An 11,060-nucleotide genomic window follows, 5' to 3' on the forward strand; every position below is an offset into this window, starting at 1 on the left:
TTAAATAATATATTTTAAATATAAAAATTAAATAATTAATATTTTTAAATATAGGAACTTTTTTTTTTTGTTTTCAACAATAATATAATACCATCCGAGAGAAATGGAAAAATTATTGGTGGCATTAATTAGTTTGTTTCAATTTAAAGTGAACGAAAACAAAACATAACTTAAGCAAAATTGACGTGTCAGTCATCCATGAAGCAACTTTTGTGTGTCAGAAAAGCCCTTCTCAATGTCAGAGCGCAATATAAGAACAAAGCAAAGAAGAGCAGCTTCACTCCTCACATGTAAGTAGTACCCATCAACACTGTCTCGCCGGAATCAGACGTTTCTCGCCGGGAACCGCTGAGTTAGACGCAGTTTATTGGGAAGCTGACTCAATATGGATGTTGATTTCTGGCCCTCGAGAGTTCGCGCCGCTAAGCATCTCTCTGCTGTGCAAGCTGCCAGATACGACTCCGGTAGTTGTTTTTGTTTCTAGAAAATGCTTTGCTCTTTTTTTCTTATTTCGTTATTTTGGAAGTGAGAATCTGTTTGAGGGGTTTTATAATCTAGGTCTGAGGGTTTTGAGCGAATCTTGTCCAGCTTGCGTGTCTGAAGATTTTTTGTTTTCCTCTTTAAATAATTTTACGTATAGTCAATTGTCTGGAATAATCTGTTATTTGAGGTATTTCAGGGGATCATGGGTTTGGGAAAGTATGTTATTTATTTTTTGGCTTCTGGGGTTGTTTTCTGAGTTGGTGAGACTTTGAGTCTCATAAATCTTAGATTAGTACACAAGTTGAGACATAACCTATTATTTGGGTAGAAGTATATGATTAGAAATGCTAGATTCTGTTTGATTAGTGCTGTGGAATTTTATTACTGGGTCCATGGAATCTTGGAAGATTTTATTTGATGCATTAATCACAATTAAGGAAATTAGGGTTGGAGCACATAGAAGACCGTGGTGAGCAGCTTTCCTTATTAAGGAAGGAGATGGAAGTTGTTTATTGGATGTTGGAGGTTAATCAATAATCAAAGCCACCAATCAATATGACAAATTACACTGAAAATTGTAACGGGCAGATATTTGAGATTGATTTAGATATGTCAAAGCTTCAGAAGACTTTAGATGAACTTGATGCATTGAGATTGTTGTTTTTCAAGGAGAAAAGATCAAATCTTTTGAATGCAAAATCAATAGTTTCAAGCCAAAAATCAAATCTTTTGATTAAGTCGTTGGGTTCCTTGAAGTCAAAAGATTGCAGGACAGTGAGAAAATTATTGTGTCTAATATCTATCATGCTAATAGTGAAGAAGAATATGACGATGAATATGATGAGGAATCAAAAGATGAAATAAATTTCCATGAAGGTGCGATAACATTTCCTTTGAGTAGCCTAGTCAGCATGCAATAGAAGGATGGATTTTGGGAAATTTTCAGTAGAGGCTATAGAAGGGCGATAGTTCCATAAGAGATTCAGTTTGAATTGGTTCATGAGTTCCTCTAGGGCAAATGTGAATTTTCTCTGGGTGCTGGTGGTTGTTACATTGATTCAAATATATATTGCTCATTCTGAATAGTTTTTCCTAGGTTTGAATATTGAAGGATCACAGAAGATTGTTGAAGGTTTTAGTTTAAAGTTGAGTGGTCGAAGTGTATGGCTATTTACATTTTGGTGATATGTTTGGTAAGAGCATACCAATGATATGTGTTTGTATCTCTATGAGGTCACTCCTGCTACTAGAATGCCCTGATATATTTTTAGGTTTTAGTACAACAATTGTCTCAAAGAGGATTCTTTTCTCTCTCCTTTTTTGTTTCATTTTCCGCTCTTTTGATTTGCATTTAGAATTGGCGGCTTTGTGTTAGTGGAATCCTTGGTGTTCCTCGCTTTCAAAACCATTGAATACACTTTTTATGTCTTTATTGGTCACTTATTACTTCTAGATTGATGATTATGTTATCCATATAACTTTTCTTTTTTCTTCCGTTGTGCAATGTATCAACAGATAATCATTTGGTAATTGATGATTCAGACGGGGATGAGGATGCGAGAGCTTACTTTCTATGTCCCTTCTGCTATGTAGACATTGAAGTCCATTTGCTTTGCAGCCATCTGCAGGATGAACACTGCTTTGACTTAAAAAATGCAGTATGTGCTTAACATTATCTGATAGTACATTATGTGTGTGCATATTCCTGTGGGCATATCTATCTGTATGTGCGGATGTAATTGGCAAACTTTCATTGGTAACTAGGCTTTTTGATAATGAATCATCACATTGCATTGGTATTGATTCCTCCCTTGCCACTTGTTGCTGTGGGCCCCAAATCATGGGTGGTGCTACTGGCCAACATGACGCACATTATGAAGTGCCTTAAAGATATTGTTCAACCTGATCTGTTTGAGGAGATAAAATTTATAGCCATCACTCTAATTTGGCATCTTGCACTGCACAGTCAATTCTTTATGTTATTGGTTGAAATTTTAATTTGATGATAACTTTGATGTTTCAGGTGTGTCCACTTTGTGCAGCAAATCTAGGGAAAGATGTGATTGGGCATTTCATAGTACAACATGCAAGTTCACTGAAGGTATTTTTCACTTGTTTTAGATCTTCACATGCTTGCTACTCAACTCAGCCTTAGTCTTGAACCTGTTGGGATTGCTACATTAATTACTTTTGGATTTAACATATGCATGAATTGTGTAATTCTCTAAGCATCATTTTATGCTTTGAATTCATCAGAAGACATTTTTTTTTTAATTGCTTTGCAGCGAAGGAGAAAACCTCTAAAATCTGGTCTCTGGACTGGTAGTTCAGCTATGATTGGCAAGGAACTTAGCTTATTTCTTGGAACTTCAACAAATGGTAGATTAAACTCAAATGAATCTGCACCAGATCCACTTCTCTCACCATTTCTTGGTATTGTATCCCATTCACACCCTAAAGGAAGCCAGCAAGATGAATCTTCCAATAGAAGTGCCTATTCAGAAAGGTAAGCTCCTCACATGGCATCATGATATATTCTATTTCTGGGATTCAGACCAAAGCCAAATTCAGACATAGGAGTATTTTTCTTTATTGAATTTATAACCTGCAATAAAACTAAATTTTTGTTTCAAGTGTTTCTGGAATTTTCTAATGTACCATACTTCCACTTTTGTTATCCATTTCTTCTGAGATGCCTTATTTTACGTACTTTGCACTGTTAAGAATTCTTCTTCTCTCATCTCTTTTTTCTGTATTATCCTTTCGTTTTAGGTTTGGATCTCTTCAATTTTTGGTCTTGCTTTACCTTTTCAATTGCCAGACTTGATTTATTACCATGTAAAACTGTGGGAGGTCAGGAAACCAGTTAAGGAACAGAAAATCCTGCTGATTTCTCCTTTACCATCAATTTTTAGATGTATAAAAACGTCACATGTCATCATTGGCTAGAATAATGTTAGTTTCCACATGTCAGAAAAATGTTGCTTATTTTCATAAATATGTGCTTGAGTTAGGTTTGCTGATATTTCCGCAACTAAACTACATGGGGAAAAAAGCATGTGTATGGTGCAGTTATTTCTGTTGCACCGTTCACATCCTTTCCATTACAGAGATTTGAGAACTGAAGTTTATTTGATGAGATAATTAAATTCTGAATTTTGTTTAAATTTACTCTGATAGTTATACTGATTGGAGTTTTTAATATTTGACTATTTAGAGATGCTTTAAGAGATTTGGCAATGGGATAGCACTAATTGCATTTCTCATGTGCAGGAGTGAGATATCTTCACTTGATGGAGGTGATGAGGAGGGCTCTGAAGAGAGAAGGCAGAAAGCCGAATTTGTTCAACATTTGGTTGCCTCAACCATCTTCTAGAGCTTTGTTATCATCTCAGGGTGTTGAAGCTTTCCACATATGATGCAAAGGGCTGCATCACTCTTCGTTCACTACCTATCACAGACACTGGGGTTTTTAGTACTGGTGCATGATTTTAGGAAAGCCAAATAGTCTCCATGTTAGGTATCTTCCTGGAGTGGGAGGCGAATGGCTAATAAGTTTGCAATTGAATTTGAACACATCTTGTATTTAATGTCTCTACATCAATGTGGCTCCTTTAAAAACTATATTTATCTAATGAATACCTAGTATAATACAGAACTCTTCTATTCTTAATGCTAAAGCTAGATCTTCACTAGTCTTCTATGTTGGGGTGAGTATATTTGGTTTTAATAAAAAAAGAACTGATAGTAACAATGAAATTGGCGGGATCTACACACCCTGCAATCATACAGTTTTCCAAGCACCTTAGGAGGTTCAAGATATCTATCCATCTATAAATTGCAAATATAAACCTTCCATCCCCTCGACTATAGGACAGAAGCAGGTAGATCAGAGAACTACCTTTCTAAAGAATCCAATCTAATGAGATGTGCTCTACTTGACCATTATATGAAATTGAATTAGGTGAATTTAGAATGGGGGCACGAACAAGAAACTAGTCCTCCTTTTTCCCACTATAACACCATCAGGCTGTACCACCATCTCATTCCTCAACTAAATACTGCTTTTTACCAAATTTGATTCAATTGACTACTTAATACCAAACAAATGATGCATCCACTTGCTTTCTACAACCCGGCCCTCTGCTGGCTAAGCCATTGAAGGGCTGCATTGTCTCATATAGATGCTTTGTATGGAAGCATACATTTTTCCAAAAGGGAAAAATACAAGATAACAGAAGGAAAGAGGCGTCCAGAAGAACAACAAAACACATACATAAACATGAACTACCAAGCAAAAGAAAACTCTTCATGACAACGAGGAAAAGTAAAGCTACAAAGAAATTTTTGCTTATATTGCAAAAACTGAGTCCACCCTGAAAATAATATTTACGAGAGAACTAGGCACAGCACATTAATGTTATAAGTCGAAAGCATCTCTGCAATCCATGGACTTAAGTACGATTAAACATATATTCCTGTTTTCTATTGCATGTGAGCCTGTGGCCGCACACAATGACTTCGTTAGCAGTTAATCATAGTATGAGAAAACACAGATATGCTGCAATTCTTCATATGTATGTTCTGAGAGAACAGAGATAAGTTAGGAATTCTGTCCTAACACAGAGAACTTGAATTGAAAAACAGCCGAATAGATAGAACAAATAAAATCAGCTATCACAATCTCTTCTTAATACATGTTATTCAAAGCTGTTGAAGTTTAGCAATTAGAAGCAACAAAGCACAGGCAACAGTGGATAATGAAGTCAAATTGAAATTATGAAAGAATATAATCCAACTAGGCTAAACGTTGTCAAAAAGTGCAAAAGAAGAACAAAACTGCAAAATATATGACAGTGGCTTTGAAAGGTTTTGGTGAAATGGTGAAACTAATTGCACAAATCTGAGTACATAAAGTTCAACACAATTCAAAAAGCCAAACGCATTTCCTTGCAAAGTATCTACTCAATGATAGACTGAATAACACCAGCTCCAACCGTCTTCCCTCCTTCTCTGATAGCAAATCTCATCCCTTGTTCACAAGCCACAGGCACAATAAGCTCCACAACCATCTTCACACGATCACCAGGCATAACCATCTTTGACTCCTCATCCTTATCATTCATAATGGAGGAGACCCTACCAGTCACATCAGTGGTCCTCATGTAAAATTGAGGCCTATAACCAGCGAAAAAAGGTGAATGCCTACCACCCTCTTCCTTCTTCAACACATAAACAATAGCAGCGAATTTAGTATGCGGAGTAATTGTGCCAGGTTTAGCCAAAACCATTCCTCTCTGGATATCAGCCTTTTGGATACCTCTTAACAACAATCCCACATTATCTCCAGCCATGGCTTCGTCCAAAATCTTTTGAAACATTTCAACTCCGGTGACCGTAGTATTCCTAGTCTCCTTCAAACCCACAATATCTACCGTCTCACCCACCTTAATAGTCCCTCTTTCAACCCTGCCTGTAGCCACGGTACCACGACCAGTAATGGAAAACACATCTTCAACAGCAAGTAAAAATGGTAAATCAGTCTGCCTTTGGGGAATTGGAATGTAGCTATCCACAGAATCCATAAGTTCATAAATCTTATCGACCCACTGATTCTCTCCGCGCTTAATACTAGGATTAGCCATCAAAGCCTCCAAAGCCAAAAGCGCGGAGCCAGAAATGATGGGTATGTCATCACCAGGAAACTCATAAGAAGACAATAACTCGCGCACCTCCAATTCCACCAGCTGCAAAAGCTCCTCGTCATCAACCTGGTCCTGTTTATTCAGAAAAACAACCATGTTGGGAACTCCAACTTGTTTTGCCAGCAAGACGTGCTCCTTCGTTTGGGGCATGGGGCCGTCGGCGCCGGAGACGACAAGGATTGCGCCGTCCATCTGAGCAGCACCAGTAATCATATTTTTGACGTAATCAGCGTGACCAGGGCAGTCAACGTGGGCATAGTGGCGGGACTCAGTCTCGTACTCTACGGTGGCCGTATTGATAGTGATACCACGGGCGCGTTCCTCGGGGGCGGCGTCAATTTCATCGTATTTCTTGGGTGTGCTGTTGCCGGTAGCGGCTAGAGCCATAGTGAGGGCAGCTGTAAGAGTGGTCTTCCCATGGTCGACGTGGCCGATAGTTCCAATGTTGACGTGGGGTTTCTTTCTCTCGAACTTCCCTCGGGCAGCGCGAATTGTAAAGAAGCGGCGGCGGGTAGCGATGGTAGTGGAGGCTGAAGGGGAGGAGGTGGTGGAGAGGAAGGGGGAAATGAAGGAAGAGTAGTGTAGGGTTTTGGGAGTTAGCTTAGTGGGTTTTGCCAGGAAAGAGGAAAAAGTGGTGAAGGAGGAGGAAGAGCAAGAGGAGGCATGAGGGTAAGCTAGTTTAGAGGTGGTGGAGGCGGTGGCCGAAGCTGAAATTGCCATGGCAGGCTTGGGGTAGGGCAAAAGTTTGAGAGTGAGATTTTGGCGTTGAAAGAGCGTGGATTGGGCAGAAGCGCAAGAGAGTGGCGGTTTCATTTTACAGTGACTTCTGAGTTTTATCCACTCTACCAACTAGCCTTTGGGTAACCAAGGCTATCATAGATAGTTGGGTTAATTAGGAAAAAGGGTAATCAAAAATAAAATTTTATCAAAGTTTGAAATTAAAATTAATTATTAAAAAGGGATAAATTGTATTGAGATGGATAAGTTGAGTGTGGGACATTAATTATAATAAGATTTTTAAAATAGCATTGAGATGAAAGGTTAAAAAAAAAGTTAAATAATAAAAAATTAATTAAAAAAATTTAAAGGTTGGACTTTTTAATTTTTAATTATTTTATTTTATATTTTAAATAAAATATAAATATTATTTTAATAAATAAAATTATAATATTTAATAATATATATTATAATATTTTTATTATAAATATTATTTTTTAATTTAAAATTTAATAAAATAAAAAATTAAAAAAAATAAATAATTAAAAAAATTTAAAAAAAATTTTATTTTACATTTTAAAAAAATAAAAACATATTATTTTAATAAATAAAATTATAATATTTAATAATATATATTATAATATTTTTATTATAAATATTATTTTTTAATTTAAAATTTAATAAAATAAATAATTAAAAAAAATAAATAATTAAAAAAATTTAAAAAAAATTTTATTTTACATTTTAAAAAAATAAAAACATATTATTTTAATAAATAAAATTATAATATTTAATAATATATATTATAATATTTTTATTATAAATATTATTTTTTTAATTTAAAATTAAATTAAATTTTAATAAAATTAAAATTAAAAAAAATAAATAATTAAAAAAAATTAAGAAAAATTGGATGCTACTTATTTTTTTTAAAATTTTTAATTATTTTATTTTATATTTTAAATAAATTAAAAATATTATTTTAATAAATAAAATTATAATATTTAATAATATATATTATAATATTTTTATTATAAATATTATTTTTTAATTTAAAATTAAATTAAAATTTAATAAAATTAAAATTAAAAAAATAAATAATTAAAAAAATTAAGAAAAATTGGACTTTACTTATTTTTTTTTAAATTTTTAATTATTTTATTTTATATTTTAAATAAATTAAAAATATTATTTTAATAAATAAAATTATAATATTTAATAATATATATTATAATATTTTTATTATAAATATTATTTTTTAATTTAAAATTTAATAAAATAAAAAATTAAAATTTAAAAAATAAATAATTAAAAAAATTTAAAAAAAAATTATTTTACATTTTAAAAAAATAAAAAAATATTATTTTAATAAATAAAATTATAATATTTAATAATATATATTATAATATTTTTATTATAAATATTATTTTTTAATTTAAAATTAAATTAAAATTTAATAAAATTAAAATTTAAAAAAAATAATTAAAAAAATTTAAGAAAAATTGAACGCTATTATAAGTAGCGTTCAATTTTTCTTTAAATTTTTAGTTATTTTATTTTATATTTTAAATAAATTAAAAATATTATTTTAATAAATAAAATTATAATATTTAATATTATATATTTATGATTTTATTTATTAAATTTTTTATTTTATTAAATTTTAATTTAATTTTAAATTAAAAAATAATATTTATAATAAAAATTTAAAATATATAATATTACCATGAGAGGGTGTAATGGGAAAGAAAATATAAAAAATGAGTTAAAAATTTAAAAATTACAAGAATGAAATGCAAGTCTAAAAAATATTTTTAGTTAAGACGCTATTAAAGATATTGCTCATAGGTTAAAACAGCGTTAAAAAAAAAAAGTTGAAAGCTATTAATTTTTTAATTTAAAATTAAATTAAATTTTAATTAAATAAAAAATTAAAATATAAAATATTATTATAATAAAAAATTTAAAAAATTAAATAAAAATCTAAACGCTACTATAGTAGCGTCTAGCTTCTTTTTTAATCTTTTTAATTATTTTATTTTTATATTTTAAATAAAATATAAATATTATTTTAATAAATAATATTATAATAATTAATATTATATACTATAATATTTTTATTATAAAAAATTATTTTTTAATTTAAAATTAAATTTTAATTAAATAAAAAATTAAAATATAAAATATTAAAATAATTAAAAATTAAAATTAAAAACCTGAGCTCTATTTAACAGCGTCAGATTTTATTTTTAATTTTTTAATTATTTTATTTTATATTTTACATAAAAATATAAATATTATTTTAATAAATAATAGTATAATAATTAAAATTATATATTATAATTTTTTATTATAAAAATTATTTTTCAATTTAAAATTAAATTAAAAAATATAAAAATTTAATTTAATTTTAAATAAAAAAATAATTTTTTATAATAAAAAATTATAATATATAAATTTAATTATTATACTATTATTTATTAAAATAATATTTTTATTTTTATTTAAAATATAAAAATAAAATAATTAAAAAATTAAATAAATTTTTATTTAATTTTTTAATTTTTTATTATAATAATATTTTATATTTTAATTTTTTATTTAATTAAAATTTAATTTAATTTTAAATTGAAAATTAATTTTTTATAATAAAAATATTATAATATTAATTATAATAGTATTATTTATTAAAATAATATTTATATTTTATTTAAAATATTAAAAAAATTAAAATAAAATTTGAATAGCGTTCACACGCTATTAAGAGTAGCGTTTTATTTGAACGTTATTATTAATAGCATTTTAAACATTAAAATGCTATTGTTATTAGCGTTTTTATGCTCCTGACTTTTTTCATCCCCATCAAGTAAATTTTTTATATCGCACACAATTTTAATAATTTTTATTTCTACGTTACTCTTGTACAATCAATTTCCCTAGATAGTTCGTGAAACCAAATTAAAATGGTGAAACGTGAAGACTCAGTATGTTTATATAGATTTTATTTGTTTATACAGATTTTATTTTAAGGTTTTTTTTAAAATTATTTTTCTGTTTTACAGGAAATCTCCTTTAGTAAAAATTAAGTGTGTATAATATAAATTTAAGATTATATGATATAATTATTAAATTAAATATTTATATTAAAATTTATATAAAATTAATTAAAGTGTGTATAAAATATATGAATTTATATATAAATATATAATTTAATAATTAATGCTCTACGTCTCTATAGCCATATACGCATACCCATAAAAATTTGTTTGATCGTCCATTTGACTAGATTGCGTATAGCATTGTTTTTTTTTTATTATTTACTAAATATATTTATTTATTATTAATTTTACATTTATAACATAAAAAAATTAAAAATTATAATTTTTTTTATTTTTATTTATCATTTAAAATTTTTTATAATAATTAAGAAAATAATTAAATCACATAAATCATAACAAAATAATTCTTAATTTAACAAAATTACCTTTTATTTAAAAAGAAGAAAAAGATAAGACATTAAAATGTGTTTTAATAAATTATATAAATAATTATTATATTTAATAGGGATAAAAAAAATAATACTCTTGATCTTTTGAAAATGACAGACAATTATAAATACAATAATTTTTAAAAAATGATAAATAAAAATAGATGGAGTGAGCACTTTTTACATTATATTATATATTTTTTAATTTAGTATTACATATTTTTGTGGAGTGCGGTCATGAAAAACTCGAGTTTATATAAGAATGAGTTTAAAAATTATTAGATTAAATATTTATATATAAATTTATACATTATTATTTATATTTAAATTAATTTTATATAAATCTTAATATAAATATTTAATATAATAATTATTAAGCCTGTTCTGTAAATACATCTATTTTTATTTTTATGTAATGTTAAAATTTCAATGTAAAATTAGTAATAAATAAGTAATAATAAACAGTAATAAGTAAGCGCAATGTTACACTCTTTAGAAAAATCGAATATATTTAATGCACTTTATTAATATGAAAAATTATAATTTATAGTTCCTTAAAAATTTCCACACGACTTATAATTAACTATTTTATACGTCGTCGTTTAAAATTTTTATAGAATAATTAAGCAAACAATTAAATATTTTAAATTATAATAAAAAATTTATTA

At 28.2% G+C, this 11,060-nt stretch overlaps 2 protein-coding genes across 2 annotated transcripts; one reads left to right on the plus strand and one right to left on the minus strand.

The window, feature by feature from the left end:
• The first annotated feature begins 213 nt into the window (after positions 1 to 213).
• Positions 214 to 4,163, plus strand: LOC110648060 (protein DEHYDRATION-INDUCED 19 homolog 6). The gene is made up of 5 exons (XM_021802160.2): positions 214 to 464; positions 1,999 to 2,141; positions 2,507 to 2,584; positions 2,769 to 2,989; positions 3,757 to 4,163. The coding sequence occupies exons 1-5, from the start codon at positions 386 to 388 to the stop codon at positions 3,857 to 3,859; spliced, it is 624 nt and encodes a 207-aa protein (XP_021657852.1). The 5' UTR covers positions 214 to 385; the 3' UTR covers positions 3,860 to 4,163.
• A 1,078-nt stretch (positions 4,164 to 5,241) lies between these two features.
• LOC110648054 (elongation factor Tu, chloroplastic) lies at positions 5,242 to 7,072 on the minus strand. Its single transcript, XM_021802153.2, has one exon. It carries the CDS (start codon positions 6,999 to 7,001, stop codon positions 5,445 to 5,447), a length of 1,557 nt encoding a protein of 518 aa, XP_021657845.2. The 5' UTR covers positions 7,002 to 7,072; the 3' UTR covers positions 5,242 to 5,444.
• Positions 7,073 to 11,060: the final 3,988 nt, after the last annotated feature.

The sequence above is a fragment of the Hevea brasiliensis genome, chromosome 13 (assembly GCF_030052815.1).
Source record: "Hevea brasiliensis isolate MT/VB/25A 57/8 chromosome 13, ASM3005281v1, whole genome shotgun sequence".
NCBI classification, from domain to species: domain Eukaryota; kingdom Viridiplantae; phylum Streptophyta; class Magnoliopsida; order Malpighiales; family Euphorbiaceae; genus Hevea; species Hevea brasiliensis.